Source organism: Bos indicus x Bos taurus, chromosome 11 (assembly GCF_003369695.1).
Source record: "Bos indicus x Bos taurus breed Angus x Brahman F1 hybrid chromosome 11, Bos_hybrid_MaternalHap_v2.0, whole genome shotgun sequence".
NCBI classification, from domain to species: domain Eukaryota; kingdom Metazoa; phylum Chordata; class Mammalia; order Artiodactyla; family Bovidae; genus Bos; species Bos indicus x Bos taurus.
Window position 1 is genome coordinate 78,147,754 of NC_040086.1, and position 16,046 is coordinate 78,163,799.

The 16,046-nt window shown below is 40.1% G+C and overlaps 2 protein-coding genes and 1 long non-coding RNA gene across 9 annotated transcripts in view; 2 read left to right on the forward strand and 1 right to left on the reverse strand.

The window, feature by feature from the left end:
* The window catches only part of WDR35 (WD repeat domain 35), a 52,083-nt gene extending 49,209 nt beyond the window's left edge, over positions 1 to 2,874 (forward strand). For 3 of the 4 annotated variants that reach the window (XM_027556007.1, XM_027556009.1, XM_027556008.1), the window contains 3 exons: positions 257 to 413; positions 1,154 to 1,394; positions 1,908 to 2,874. In XM_027556007.1, coding sequence (XP_027411808.1) covers positions 257 to 413; positions 1,154 to 1,394; positions 1,908 to 2,058 — 549 coding nt within the window. In that variant the 3' untranslated portion in view covers positions 2,059 to 2,874. The remainder of the gene's footprint in view (positions 1 to 256; positions 414 to 1,153; positions 1,395 to 1,907) is intronic. The other variant, XM_027556010.1, reaches the window with a different exon arrangement.
* A 355-nt stretch (positions 2,875 to 3,229) lies between these two features.
* Positions 3,230 to 8,547, reverse strand: LOC113901536. Of its 4 annotated transcripts, XR_003513462.1 has the most exons (5): positions 8,456 to 8,547; positions 8,029 to 8,065; positions 5,764 to 5,785; positions 4,924 to 5,162; positions 4,453 to 4,807 (listed from the first exon to the last, which is right to left on the reverse strand). It is a non-coding gene; the product is annotated as an uncharacterized LOC113901536 (long non-coding RNA). The 4 variants fall into 4 exon arrangements; XR_003513465.1 differs by lacking the exon at positions 5,764 to 5,785; XR_003513463.1 differs by lacking the exon at positions 5,764 to 5,785 and having other exon boundaries at positions 8,422 to 8,510.
* Positions 8,380 to 15,341, forward strand: TTC32 (tetratricopeptide repeat domain 32). Its single transcript, XM_027556011.1, has 3 exons — positions 8,380 to 8,899; positions 13,472 to 13,638; positions 14,636 to 15,341. The coding sequence occupies exons 1-3, from the start codon at positions 8,748 to 8,750 to the stop codon at positions 14,761 to 14,763; spliced, it is 447 nt and encodes a 148-aa protein (XP_027411812.1). The 5' UTR covers positions 8,380 to 8,747; the 3' UTR covers positions 14,764 to 15,341.
* Positions 15,342 to 16,046: the final 705 nt, after the last annotated feature.

Genomic DNA, 16,046 nt, shown 5'->3' on the forward strand with positions numbered 1-16,046 from the left:
GTGCGACCCCATGGACTGCAGCCTACCAGGCTTCTCCATCCATGGGATTCTCCAGGCAAGAACACTGGAGTGGGTTGCCATTTGGAATCAAACCTGGGCCCCCTGCATTGGGGGCACGGACTCTTTTCCCCTGGAACACTAGGGAAGTCCCCTTCCCTAGATATTTTAACGTATAACAGTTTCAGAAATCATCTCTATTGGAAGGACTGTTGTTAGATTTGTGCTGACAGCAGATGCGGGTCTGCTTTATTTGTAGGCCACTTCTGCTTTGGCTGGTTTGCTGGAAGAAGAAGTTCTGTCGACAAGTAGTCGTTTCACTGATAATGCTTGGAGAGGGGCTGAGGCTTACCACTTTTTCATACTAGCACAAAGACAGCTCTACGAGGGCTATGTTGACACTGCACTGAAGACAGGTGGGTGTATTAACTCATATATGCAACATGTCTAAGAAGTCATAAATTGAAGATGAAGGGCAAACTCCTTCAAGTTACTCTTATATTAACTTCAATAACACTTTTTTCTTTTTTGGCCATGCCCTGTAGCCTGTGAAGATAGGATATGGTAATCAAAATAAATGATCTGAGCTGATAACTTAGAGACTCAGTTTCACTTCCTTTTTTCTCAAAGTTCTATTTTTTCAATAAGACAGACTGAGAAGCGATAATCTGTTCAAAGAAACACAAAGAGAAAACATATGATTTCATACTTCACTTTTTTTTTTTAAACAAAAAGAAACATGATATTGTTTTGAGAATCCACAGAAATTTCTAACATATTTATATGGAACATATAAATGTTTTATGTTTTATAAATATAAAACATATAAAATTATACAATTATAATATATATATTTATATTTATATCTGCAGTGTATTTTGACACCAATAATTTTTCGTATATTTCTAAGTGGTGCAGCCATGTGCGTCATTTGGTGGTGGTAATTTTTATAGGCCCTGAGCTGTTGGCTCGTGTTACAGAACGTGGTGGTCCTGTGGTCTACTTCCCCTACTAGTTCTCTGATCACCTACCATTGTTTTCATTAACTTTGCTAACATTCATGTGGGTTAAACTGAGCCAGCCTAACATTCTTCCCCATGCATGTTCACGATGGCGTTATTGCTTTACACAATCCAAATTGCCTTCTCTTTCCTAGCTCTTCACCTGAGAGACTATGAAGACATCATCCCTGCAGTTGAGATCTACTCTCTGTTAGCACTCTGTGCGTGTGCCAGTAGAGCTTTTGGTACTTGTTCAAAAGCTTTTATTAAACTCGAATCTTTAGAGACCCTCAGTTCGGAACAGAAGCAGCAATATGAAGATCTTGCTCTAGAAATCTTCACCAAACATACTCCGAAAGATAACAGAAAATCCGAATTGGACGGCCTTCTTGAAGGGTAGGGCCAATTGTAATTAGTAGATGTCATTTTTATATAGATTTTTATATCTAAATATCTAAATAGTGTAGTATAATGATGAAATCACTAAATTTTAAAGTGTCATACCTTAAATCCCTGGTGGCTCAGCAGTAAAGAATCCACCTGCAGTGCAGGAAATGGTTCAACTCCTGGGTTGGGAAGATACCCTGGAGAAAAGAAATGGCAGCCCGTTCCAGTATTCTTGCTTGGAAAATCCTACAAACAGAGGAACCTGGTGGACTACAGATCATGGGGTCACAAAGATTCTGACACCACTGAGCGACTAAACAACAAGCCACCTTAACATTGTACTCAAAGCCTATTTTCTTTAGTCTTAATAGTATATTAATGATTTCTCATTGCAAGAAAAGTTTTTATTTGAAATTTGCCTTGAAATGTTTTACATTGTTCAGGGTTTTTTTAGTATAATAAATAAGGTCTTAAGTGATTAGACATTTTAAAGTGTAATTCTTTCTCCTCTTATTTTTACAGAGGTGAAGGGAAACTGCCGACGTGTGTGGCCACAGGAAGCCCAATTACTGAATATCAATTCTGGATGTGCAGTGTGTGTAAGCATTGTGTCCTGGCTCAGGAAATAAATAACTACAACTTCTGTCCCTTATGCCATAGTGCAGTGGGATGAAGAACTGACAAACTGCATATACCAGGAGAGTTTATATAATAAGGTTGATTCCATATAGTTTATGTAAAAAGCAGCATCATTTCAGAGTTGTATTTTTATACAAATATGTATATATATATGACAGAAACTGGTTACGCCTCACTGTCTTCTGAACTTTGGGTCAGCTGTTGAGAAATCCATGATTGAGACAGAATGAGTAAAGAGAAGGTCATCTGCATGTGGTGGGGCAACTCTGTTAGGCCATTCTTTTGGGTTTTCATAAACGGTAAGATAAAAATTAAGCTGTGAGATGTGAAAACACCAGACTGGCTTTCTTCATGTATCAGGAAATACAGCATCTTACTATCTCCACCATAGGAAGGGACTCCCACTCTTAATTCAAGTTTGAAATGAAGGGGAAAAAAATTGCTAAATGGCCAGGCTGGGATCAGTGCCCATCCCTAGAACAGTCCCAGGGTCTAAGAGGAAGGGCAGGGTGCACCACAGATGTCTACTCTAGTATCACTAATGGTATAGGCAGTGAGACATGGGTCTGGAAGAGCAGTAGTCTTATAAGGCTATGCTCTGGAAGTTGGAAGGACTGAAGCTGACCTCTGTTCAAGACAGAGATCAGGAACGGAAGAAAAAAAACAAAACCCAATAATATATACACATAGACATGTTATGTATATATATAATTTTGTGTAAAAATATAACTGAAATAATGATGCTGATTTTCATATATTTAGAAATTGACTATATTATCTGCCTATCTATTTTTGTGGCTGGTTATTATACTATGGAAATATTCCAAATAAAAAAAATTTTCTCACAGTGTCAAGGTTACTAATTCATTAAACATTTTTGATGGAGAGGGATGGGGAAGCGTGAGAATGGAGCAGAGTTGAATTTAGGGAATTGACATAACCTGTAGTAGGAGATGGTGTGCGTGTGTGCTCAGTCACTCAGTTGTGCCTGACTCTTTGTGACCCCATGGACTGTAGCCCGCCAGGCTCCTCTGTCCATGGGATTCTCTAGGCAAGAATACTGGAAGTGGGTTGCCATGCCCTCTTCCAAGGGATCTTCCCAACCCAGGGATCGAACCCATGTCTCCTGCACTGGCAGGTGGATTCCTTATCACCAGCACCACCTGGCAAGCCCAGAGGGAGATTAAACAATTGTAACACTGAAATGAGCTCTATTTCTAGTCATGTTTAATTAAATACGCATTGAAAGTGTTCTCTGTTTTACTTTCAGAAGTGATAAAGAGGCATTTAAAGACTTTTTGCTTTTGTTTTTACAATTTGAATTGTTTCTAATAGCTTTTTAAAAATTTATTTTTTATTTTCATAGCTGCACTGGGTCATCGTTGCTGCATCCAGGCTTTCTCTAGTTGCAGAAAGTGGGGGCTACTCTCTAGCTGTGGTATGCAGGCTTCTCACTGCAGCGGCTTCTTTCGTTGGCAGAGCGCAGGCACTGGGGCTTGTAGGCTTCAGTAGTTGCTGCATGTGGGCTCAGTAGTTGTGGCTCATGGCTTCCAGAATGCAGGCTCAGTACACAGGCTTAGTTGCTCCACAGCATGCGGGATCTTCCTGGACCAGGGATTGAACTGGTGTCCCCTGCATTTCAGGACAAAGTCTTAACCACTGGACCAGCAGGGAAACCCTAATAGCTTATTTTTTATATCTTTTCCTTTTTACCCACTTTCTTAGTTTCATCTAAGAGATGGCAATTGGCATGTACTCTTCATAATATTGTGCAGAACACTTGTCTCTATTTATAATGATGTAAATTTATAGAAAACATCCAGTTTGTAGTTATAGTTTTAGCTGAAACATTGTCACTAAGCTGGACCTTTTATCTAAACAAGTCTTGGGTTTGGGAAGTGATTCTCAATAAGTGCCTGTTTTGATTTACTGTCATTAATTTTAAAAAGAAAAACTGTTATCAGTCATGCATAATTTCTTACCTGTTAAAGATAGCTAATAATGTTCTCTATTTCCCATGAACTTACATCTTTTTATTCTGTGGCTGCAAACCAGACTTTAGCACTATTTTATCAAGATTATTTGCTGAACTTTGACATTTAGTAGAGGCAATAAAGAGAAATATACAACATTGTTATAGCAGCTTCAGTACTGAAGTTAGTTAATCCAAATGTGTTATGTTTTTGGTCCTTTAGAGACAAGTTAGGCATGTAGCAGATAGAGAATAGTGAGCTATGAGAAGAGGTTTGGAGCTTAAATGAGTTCATGTAGATAGTGGGTTGCTGTGCCTAGTTAAAACGAGAAGACCAGGTCTTCTAAGTCTCTGTGTTCATGTGCCTTGTGGGAAGTTACCTTGATACAATGGTAGCCTCCAAATACAGTACCAGGCAAGCCATTCACGGAACACAAAGGATTACACACCAAAAAATGATGCTTAAGTCACATGGTTTACTGAATCAACTTAACCTACACAGTGAGGAACAAGGAGAAAGTGATGGGAGAGATTAACACTGTTAGTGAAGGATGCCAGTCAGGTACACGGATTCCAGTTCCCGATTCCTGAATTATGTACTGTTCTATGTCCTCACTCTATCTCTTCCTCACCAGCTTCCCCCAGGGGTGTGGCCAGGAAGAGGACCGCAGTTGAGATTGGGGAACTCTGTCAAGTAGAATGTGCCTGAGGCCAGTGAGGCACACTTGCTCTGAGGAGGAGGCAGGTTTACCTGGTCCCAGCTGTAGGTGCCACTGGGACTGCTGAGCAGTCATGGATTCAGTTGTGTTTCCTGGGTAGAGGACAAGTGTCATCGGTGGGTAACTGAATCGAGACCTCACACATACTGAGCATGTTCTAAGCCTCATGCATACCCAGTGAGCCATGAATACTTAGTGCCTTGGTTACCTTTTGGATCTTAGCGCCTCATCAATATCAAGTATGCTGTGCTGTGCTTAGTCACTCAGTTGTGTCTGACTCTTTGAAACACCATGGGCTGTAACCCGCCAAACTCTTCTGTCCGTGGGGATTTTCCAGGCAAGAATACTGGAGTGGGTTGCCATGTCCTCCTCCAGGGGATCTTCCCAACTCAGGGATCGAACCCCTGTCTCCTGCATTGCAGGCAGATTCTTTGTCATCTGAGCCACCTGGGAAGCCCAATATTAGGTTGAGTCACACAAATATGCTGTATTTACTTTGTATAACATATCTTATAAGTTTCTAACTTATCTAATTTTAACAGTGTGTTTCATCAATCTCATTTGTTTTCTTCTATGACAAAATATAGTATTCCCCCAAATCAGAAAATAACATCCTAGAAAGACAAATATCGTATGATATTGTTATATGTAGAATCTAGAAAAATGATACAAATGAACTTACTTATAAAACAGACTCACAGACTTAGAGAACAAACTTATGGTTATCCGGGGGAAGGGTGGGAGAGGTGAGAGATAGATTGGAAGTTTGAGATTGATACCTACACACTGCTATATTTAAAACAGATAACCAACAAGGACCTATGTATAGCACAGGAAACTCTGCTTAATATTCTGTAATATCTAAATGGGGAAAAGTGAAAGTGAAAGTCACTCAGTTGGGTCCAACTCTTTGTGACCCCATGGTCTATACAGTCCATGGAATTCTCCAGGCCAGAATACTGGAGTAGGTAGCCTTTCCCTTCTCCAGGGGATCTTCCCAACCCAGGGATCAAACCCAGGTCTCCTGCATTGCAGGTGGATTCTTTACCAGCTGAGCCACAAGGGAAGCCCTAAATGGAGAAAAGAATTAAAAAAAAAAGAATAAATGTAATATGTATAACCGGATCACTTTGCTGTACACCTGAAACTAACACAACATTGTTAACAAACTATAATATAGAATAAAATTTTTTAAAAAAGCAAATCTTTCCTAGGTTAAAAAAAAGAAAACAGCATCCTAACAAAGACATCAGCCCTAAAGGATATATCTCCTGTTAAAGGTAACTACATCTTCCCACAAGATTTTCTATTTTCAGGAATGAAACTAGACTTCATCAATGAGAGAGAAATTTTCAGAGATGTAGGTTTAAGGATTCCTTCAGGACTGCATGTTCAGAGTTGTGATTTTTGGTCCTTGGTCCTACTGCCTGAATCTCTCTTTTTTCCCTTTCTCATCCCAGAAATCGGCTGAGAACTCTTAAGTTAGATTGTCGTTCTCCAGTCCTTCCTGTGACTTGTTGATTACATTCCCATTTGCTTCAATTCCAAATCAGCTATTGATCCTCAGACTTTTCCTAACGTTTCTTTTGGGAAGTTTCTTTTGGAGCCTTCTCATTTACCACTAATTCCTTGCTACCTAAGCCCTAAAATTTTTCTTCCAACTAGTTATTTCAGACAGATTCTGAGTTATTGTCACTACCTCTTGGTCTGTTTAACACAGAAACCAAAACTTTTAAAAACAACTTCTCCTACCTTGTACACGTAATTATCACATATGTAAATGTATGTGTTTTTATATATACTTACACACATACATTGGAGAAGGCAATGGCACCCCACTCCAGTACTCTTGCCTGGAAAATCCCATGGACGGAAGAGCCTAGTGGCTGTAGTCCATGGGGTCGCTAAGAGTCGGACACGACTGAGCAACTTCACTTTCACTTTTCACTTTCATGCACTGGAGAAGGAAATGGCAACCCACTCCAGTGTTCTTGCCTGGAGAATCCCAGGGACGGCGGGGCCTGGTGGGCTGCCGTCTATGGGGTCACATAGAGTCGGACACGACTGAAGCGACTTAGCAGCAGCAGCACACACATACATATACCCACATGCTTCATATTCATATATATATACTGACATATCTGTTTTAAGAGCTTATGACTACTTGGGATTTATATCTGTGAATGTTTTAGTGATCTGTCATAATGTTTTGGGGACAGATAGATCTTTGTCCTGCTTGAAAATGGTGCTAGAAAAAGACTCCCAGTACAAATTGACTCAATTGGTTTTAAATATTTAACATGAAGGAAATTTCCAGATAACTCTCTTCTGATGAAAGGGGCAAAGAGAAGCAAAATTGTCATATATAACAAATATGTGGAGGGAATTTGTATAGACAGAATGAGGCATTATGATGAATGTTCTCTTTCTGTAATAAACACGAACTGACTCCCTTTAAGTAATGCTTCTTTTTATCACAAACTTTGGCCTGAACATTACGTTAAGTTTCAAAGTAGCAAGGTAGGACCTGACTGACAAAGCTATACAAATAAGTAACATAGCATTATTGTCCTGCTATCATGCACAAATGCTAATTATATATATACATATGTTTCTGCTAACATATAATTTGCAATTACCTTTTTGTATTCTAAAAGCTGAGATCTTAGATTTTATGTGGCATTCAGTGAAAAATATAAAAATAAATGCTGAGGTAAAATTGTACTTATCCTGTTTTATCTGTAATTTATGATAACATGATAATTTGTCTTCTTTTGATTTAAGTATTTTGGTGGGGGTTGGGATGATGGGCATTGGGCTCCAGAGTGGATACAGAGAGAAAGAGACGGGAGGTACAATAAAAGGTACAGAGTATCACCTTTGCTACCCAGAGGAAAACAACTTAGGCAAATGTCTGGTGACTGGAGGTTGCAGCGAATAACTCCTTAAGAGGTCATCTAGAGTCCACATTTAGAAATGGGGGGAAAATTGTTACCAGACTTTTAATGAAAAATCAAGAGTTCCTAATTTGATGTTATAGCTCCAAAGTATTACTACTGTGCTTCTAAAATGAAAATAGCAATATTATGTTGCCCCCTACTGTTTATTCTTACCATTTTCTCAGTTCATTAAAAAAAAAAAAAAGACCACTTAATAGTTTTTGAGTATTAGTTTTACATGTTCATGGTAGAAAACTTCAAAAGTACATAAAGAGTATACATGAGAAAGTAAAAATAGTCTTAACTTTTTTTTAAAAAAGGCATTAATTTACATTTTAATTGAATTTAGAAGAAAAAACGGGGGTGAAACTTACGTAAATTTTCATCATAATCTCGTTTTTAAGATTTTTTCTAAAAGAAAAAGACATTAAAACAGTTACTACTTTATCTACTCATTTATTTGGTTATTCTACTCACAATTTAGTTAGTAAAATTTAGAAGAAAACGGAGGTATCTCTACACACCCACTATAATAGCTAGGATCGAAACTGACAAATGTTGGTGATGATACGGAGTAACTTAAAGGCCAATGCATAGCTGGTGGAAATGCAAAGTAGTACACCCACTCTGGAAAAACTGAAGTTTAGAAATTCTCTGTATATTCTGGAAATATACATGTACAGTGTGTGTATGTATCCCCCCCCCCCCATCCCCATCCCCATCCCCACCCCCATTCGCTGTAACGAAGGGCAAGCTCCTTGCACCACCTGACCACAGCCTTAGAAACCAGTTTGGGACTACCAAGCTACTGCTTTTCTGGAGATCAGGCAAGCGGGACCAGCAGCTATAGCAGAAGCGCACTTGCCAAGGCTGCGTCTGCTTAAGCTTTCCTGAAATACCGGAGCGTTCTGCCAGGAGCGTCACCGATCTCGCGAGACGACGGGTCCTCGGAAGACACAAAATTCTTCGGCTGCTCTGGCCAAGGATTTTTGCCGAGTTAAATTCCAAGGTGCGGAAGTGCTGTGGGTTGTCGTCTCTAATCGCTCAGAAATCAACCCCCAGTTCCACAAGGAAAGCTAGGCCCCCAACCGCCATGGACGGGCAGCAAGGCCAGGAAAGTCCCGCAGCCCTAGCACTAGCCCAGGCTCATTTCAAGAAAGGTGAATACGCGGAGGCCGAGGCGCTGTACTCCGCTTACATTCGCCAGTGCGCCTGTGCAGCTTCGGAGGGAGCAGCACGCGGGAGGTAAGTATCGCGAGAAGTGGGGACAGCGGGGTCTCCGGAAGGTGGACGGCAAGGGCCCCGCTTTACTCGGCCTCTGGCACTCACCCGCCCAGCGGCCGGACGTTTGTTCTTTACAGAAAGGCGGTGAGGGAGCGTGCCTGGAGCGCAGGCCTCCGCACGTTGCTCCGGGACTCTGAGAACGGTGTCCCGACTCTATGTTAGCTGACCCGGAGTCTTAGAGCGGATAGGGCTTTTCCCACCTGTCACTTGAACAAGACCTGGTGAGGGCGAGTTGCCGCGCGGGTGCCACGTGAGCGCACAGCGTCGCGACTCAAACCGCGCGACATCACAGCAGGTGCTCTGGGTTTTCACGTGTGAAAAGAAATTTAAATATGTGGAAATAGTATAATGAACCTCCAGGTGACCATCCCTGGGCTTAAGCATTGTCACTTCACCCAGGGGATCAGGTTATTCACCCAGGGATGTCTCAGAATACATTTCTAGCCGTTAAAGGATTTAAAAAGACGCAACCACAGTATCATTATTCTTAACGTCATTAATCCAGTGTCATTATTTGGAATTTTCCTGTTTGATCAATAAAAGTTGTTTGGCTGGTTGGTGTTTTCGCGGTTGGTTCAAGTCAGGATGCACGTCAAGTTTCTAAGCCTTTAAGGCTCCCCTTCATTTTCTCCCCTTGCAGTTTATTTGGTGAGAAGGATATCCTCACCAAAGGATATCCAGTCCTATGTCCTGAGACTTTCCCATATTTTGGATCTTCTGGATTTACCCCCCACCCCATGTCATTTAATATAGTCCTCTGTCTTATGCATCGCTTGTGAGTTGGTAGTTAAATCTTGAGGTTTGATCGAATTCAGATCCAAAATTATGGTGAGAATATTGTTATAGGTGTTGTGTACTTCTGTCAGAGAGCATGTAATATCTTTCTTTTTGTGATATTAGCAACCTTGATCCTGACCAGGGTTCCTGGCCTTCCCTAAACAAGAGAAATTGATTAGAAGCCAGACACGGAATTCAGGCAAGCTTTATTGAGGTCTCTGCTGCAGCAGAGCAGAGCAAAAAAACTAAGTTTCCCTTGCTTGCTTGGAGCAAGGGGTGAAGTTGGGATTGTGTCCAGGGGTCTTGAAGGCTGGTGGGGTGGCTTAGGTGGTTTGCCCACCTCTTTGGACCAAGGTTTTGAATGTAGGGGACATGTGAAGTACCCTGTTTCTGCTCCTGGCATCCTGTCTTTGCTTCCAGCACTTCAGAAGTGGCAGTTGGGATTTTATTTGGTTTGTATCTTCTTATCCATAACTGGCTCCAGCTGCCAATGCACTCAATTATTTTCAGTTCCTTATAGTTTTTGTATTTTGATGCTGGAGAAGACATTTGTCCAGGTGCAAACACTGCAGCAAATGGTCCTAAGTCCCAGCTCTCAGCCTGTCTCAACCTCACCTGCTCTGGCAAAGCATCTTATATTTACGCCTGAATGCGAAGCATTTGTTGTACTCCAAGATTTGCCTTTGTTGTTCTTGTTAATGGTTCTTGTTGTTAGTGGTCCAGGATGAGAAAAAAAGAACAGAAAGGGGATAATGAGCAGTGTTTTTCTTGACAGTTTGAGTTGTCTGCTCTGTCACCCTCCTCCTTTCAGGGATTTGATTTTTTTTTTTGACCAGATGCCAGCTTGTGTTTTGTGTATGAGGCTCAAGAATCTTCTCCTGTTTGTTAAACTCACATGGAATTAAATCAGAAAAATTAAGTGGCTTTCTCATTTCAATAATACACCAGAATAATAGTTAATAGTTTTGAACAAGCAGTAATATGATACCACACCTTCCCCCCAAAATTATTAAACAGAAAATTTAGTTTTCTATTCTTGTTTCAAGCTGGAAGAATAGACTTATCTAGTAGGTTAAAACACTTTTTTATTTTTAAATTTTCATTGTAGTTGCTGCTATATAATGTTAGCTGGACTGTGCTAAGTTGCTTTAGTCATGTCTGACACTTTGCAACCCTGTGGACCGGAGGCCGCCAGGTCCTCTGTCCATTGGATTCTCCAGGCAAGAATATTGGAGTGGGTTGCCAGTTCCTTCTCCAGTATAATATGATACAGGTGTACAGTATAGTGATTTACAATTTTTTAAGGTTATACTTCACTTATAGCTATTATAAAATATGGTCTATATTCCTGTGTTGTACAGTATACATTTGTAGCATATTTTATACCCAATGTTTTGTACCTCTTAGTCCCCTCTCCTTGTTTTGCCCTTCCCCCTTCTGTCTGTCCACCGGTAACCACTAGTTTGTTCTCTATGAGTCTGCTTCTTTTTTAGGCTGCAGTCCATGGGGTTGCTAGGGGTTGGACACGACTGAGCGACTTCACTTTCACTTTTTACTTTCATGCATTGGAGAAGGAAATGGCAACCCACTCCAGTGTTCTTGCCTGGAGAATCCCAGGGACAGGGGAGCCTGTGGCTGCCGTCTACGGGGTCACACAGAGTCAGACATGACTGAAGCGACTTAGCAGCAGCAGCAGTAAGTTTCGAAAAGGATTTATCAGCAATAAGCATATTGATGCCATCTAGTATTGTTACAGCTTCTCCCTGGTGCATCTCAGCCTGAGAGCACAGATTTATTGTGTGGCAAATTTAATTTATGCCCCTTACCAGCATAAGAAAGAAAATCTGCAATGGTTTAGTAGAAGATTGCTCAGCATGCCTGCATGAACCTTCACATTTTCTTATAGTTTTTAAATTCTTCTAGGAGCTCCTGGTTAAACAGAATTCTATCATTTTCAACTTTCTTCTTTAAATATATCTTTTAGAGTTCGTTTATTTTTAAATAATGAGTCACTGAATCATTTTGAAACAGTATTCGCAATCTTTGCATGCCTGCCACTCTGAATGGTTTATAACATTTTCTTTTAATATCCAAAAGTGCAACCTTAGCCATCAACTTTATTTCCAAATATTTTTTCTTTGCTAAAGTTAGCAAGTGCAAAAAAAAAAAACACAAAAACTACATTTGGATTAGGTAACTTGGTTATATTCCATTAAAATAAACACTATCATTACAAAAATCTCAATGTTAAAAAAATTTGGCTTTAACTGTTAGCCCATGTCTTTCAAATATGAAACAATTTTCATATGGAGAATAGGCTTTTAGAATTTGTTATAATGAGGTCTAATTCTAAATTAAATATCTGATGATCCTCTGATAATAAGACATCTATCACAAAGTTTTGAAGCTTAGAAATTTAATGATTAAAACCTTACTGAGTCCTGAGGCTGCATTTTACTTAAAACTCTTTACTGGGCAGCAGTTCAGCTAGTGTCATAACAGAGATCGGTGATTGGAGTGTCCCCCTTGTTCTCTAGGATTTCACGGTGGTGCTTGTGGTGTCCTGAAATGTCTGTGTACCCAGTCTCTCAGTCCTAGTTCACAGAAACAGGTGTTTTCTAAATTGCAGTGGTTCCTCTCTACTGGTAGGAAACTTCAACTTGAAGGAGACCCCCTAGGCTGTGAGTACCCCTCCTGGCAGCAGTAGTTACAGTGCCTGAGATCTCAAGGATTAGGATGTTTAGAGAAGTTACTTTTTGTAACACTAACTGCAGTCACAAATATTTTCTGAGAACTAGATTTTGCTCTGTGGAGCTTAAATGAAGACTGACAGATGAGTTTAGCCTGCATCTTCCCTGTTTGGTTCAAACTTGAGAGTCCCCTTTGCAAAAAAGAAAGGAAAACAGAATCTTTCTGCAGAGCCCATTGAAGTTCTCTGTGTAGATGGTTTGCCCTTTTACAAGTAGTATGTGGGGCTGTGTCGGGATGTGTCCTGTTGAGCTGGTGGTTGGTCAGAGCTGCCTGGATGTCTAACCCCTCACAGGAAAGGCTGCTTGCTCACAGCTCCTTGGGCAGCCTCCGGAACCCTCAGATGCAGAGCCAGTTCTGCACACTGGAGTCCCAGTGTGGACCTGAGCTGTGATGTCTTTCTAGCAGGAAGCTGGTTTGGCCTCCGGAGAATGTTGGCTGAGGCTGGAGGGAGGGCAGGTCATCCTCAGACAGCACACCTGGGGATCAGTGTCTTGGATTTTCACTCAGGGCTGACTTTTCTTTCTTTACTGGTGGAAAATGATTTCAAATCTCACTGTTTGAAGATCCTTAAAAAACTTGAGGATAAAACTGATGATTCATTTTATGACATGGCCATAGTGAACTTGGACTTTGGGCTGGCTTTCTCCCCTTGCTCATTTCAATTCTGAATTGTCTTCTTTGCCCCACTGGCATGTGCTTTAAACAATCATTTTAATATTACATTCAGCAAAACACGGTGACAATGAACAGGGGCTTTGACCACACAGTAAAATGAATGCACTTTTTAGATTGACATTGTAGTGCTAAACAACCCTGCAAAAGTAGACAGCAGGATTAAACAGAAACTGACGCCATGGCTTTATTTCCTTACCCTGTTTCTTCCGCTTGGTTTTGCAGTGTCGACACTGCATGTTACAGGCTATGAAGTTTGACAATACCCAAAAGAGAGTGAAAGTGGAAACGAGGGGTAACACTGTGTTTTTAATGTGAACTTTTTGTTTAAAGCAAATGCAGCCCTGAGGATTTGGCTACTGCATTTAACAACAGGGGGCAAATCAAGTACTTCAGGGTTGATTTTTACGAAGCCATGGACGACTACACATCTGCTATAGAAGTCCAACCCAGTTTTGAAGTTCCATATTACAACAGAGGCTTGATATTGTATAGGCTGGGTAAGAAGTTCTTTCTTCTCCCTTTTGTCTTTGACAGTATTTTGTGAATTCAGATCTGTCAAATGTTGTAAAACGGATGGAGTAATCATCCAGGGTGAAACTTAGGTGAAATTTAGTTTTAGAGCCAGGAACAAAGGAAGTGTACCTGAATTTATTTTAGGCTTTCAGTGGGTATTAGAGACCGCAGCAGGGCACTGGGGTGGGAATTGCAGCCGGGCACGGGAGTGAGAGCCATCCCATTACTTTGTCCCTGTGCGTCCCCAGCTGTGAAATGAGGGTAATGCTCCTGATCCACTGTGCAGCTTTTCTGAGTTACAACCTTTGAAGGCACTCATGCTGTGTTTGTGCTTAGTTGCTCAGTCGTGTCTCGACTCTTTGTGTCCGATTCTTTGGGACCCCATGGTCTGCAGCCCGCCAGGCTCCTCTGTCCATGGGATTCTTCAGGCAAGAATACCGGAATGGGTTGCCATGCCCTTCTCCAGGGGATCTTCCCAACCCAGGGATCAAACCGGTGTCTCCTGCATTGCAGGTGGATTCTTTACCAGCTGAGCCACCAGGGAACACCACTTGAGACGATATATAGGAAAGGGATTTTAGATTTTGGGACTACGGGGACTATGAGGATTGTTTCTCATTTAAAGGGTTAAAAATAATATTCATTTCCTGTTTCTTAATTTTACTGTTATTACATTAAATAGGGAATATTTTATTGAAAGTTTGTGTCGATTTAAGGTATTTACCGGTTAAATCCCCGTAGGTAGCCCATAACTAATTTTAAGTATATTGTTCTATAAGGGTGTGCAAAGTTACTGTGGTACACACATCCATATATCATTATCAAGAGGAAAAAATTCCTTTAGTAAGAGTGGTTGAAAGCTTGTAAATATAAAAGCAGGAGTATGTGTATCCAAACTTTCCTATGAATAATATATAGAAATACTCAGCTTTTTTTCCTCTTTTTTCATCCCCCCCCACCCCACTGTGGGTTCTTATACAGGATACTTTGATGATGCTTTGGAAGATTTCAAGAAAGCATTAGACTTAAATCCTGGATTTCAAGATGCTGTTTTGAGCTTAAAACAGACTATTCTAGACAAAGAAGAAAAGCAAAGAAGAAATTATTGAAAATTTTAACTCATGATCCTAATGGCTGGCATCTCCTTGTCTCTAATTGAAAGCTGATGTTAAACTGTTTTGATTTATATTTAAGATAAAGAGATTCATGCATCAGCACTGAAAGTTAAATGCTATACTTGAGGTAATTGACTTTAGGTTGAGTAACTATGTTGAGTAGGTATGCTTTTTATAAAGTGTAAATAATTAATAATAATGTATAATTGTATCTTATTACAGTACAATGTTTAAAGAAATGTGTAGTATTTTCTTCAGGAAAACTGTTTTGCTGTTTTTTATTCCCAACTTTTTATTTAAAAATTTTTACCTCATCAGAAAATTGGAAGTATGGTACAATAAACACTTTTAAACTTTTAACTGAGATTCACCAGTTGTTAGCATTGTATCACATTTGCTTATTCTCTGTATTTAAATATATAACTTTTGTGCTGAACTGTTTGAAAATAAGTTGCAGATATCACCATACTTTACCCTTAAATATTTCGACGTGCACTAAGAATAGAGACAGCCTTCTTTATAGCCACAACACCATTATAATACCTAATAAAACTAATAATTCTATAATACCATCCATGCCCAGCCCATATTTGAATTCCCCAATTGTTTCCAAAATGTCTTGTGTAGATTTTTGTTTCTGGGATCTGGAGTCAGTCAAGTTAACACTGCGTTCTGTTGTTAAGTCCCTGTGTTTTTTAATCTACAATAGTTGCCTCCTCATTTTCTCCCCGTGGCATTTACTTTGAGAGTAAAGCTCTCTTATTTTATAAAGCTAGGCTAGCGAGACATAATATTGGGCTTAACAATAAACATCTTTCATGAGAGCCATTTGAAAGAATTCAACTTAAATTTTTTTTTCTCTAGTAATCATCGATAAGGTAGTTAAGCTTTAAATATCAAGCATAGTTTTCTGTCTCTGGATAATGACAGTAATGTTCACCATCATCAACATTTACTGAATACTCAATATAAGCCAAGCACTGTTCAAACTCTGAATAATAAATTCTGAGTGGAATGGGGGTGATTAGAGAGGTGAAAAACTGACGAAAAGCACTTAGAAAATAGAGGGCTTTTTGAAAATCTGTTCTATTTGGGTGCTGCCAGGGAACAATTAGGCTGTGATGAAGCTTTCCTGAACTGGGAAAAATTTGAAGGGAAAACAAGCCAGAGTCAGCCATGTCTCACCTACATTTGTGTGTGTGTGCGTGTCTTATTGTTGAAGTTTTGGCTTTCAAAAATTCAGATCCTGCATCTGTGAATCTCCCAAACTAGTTTAT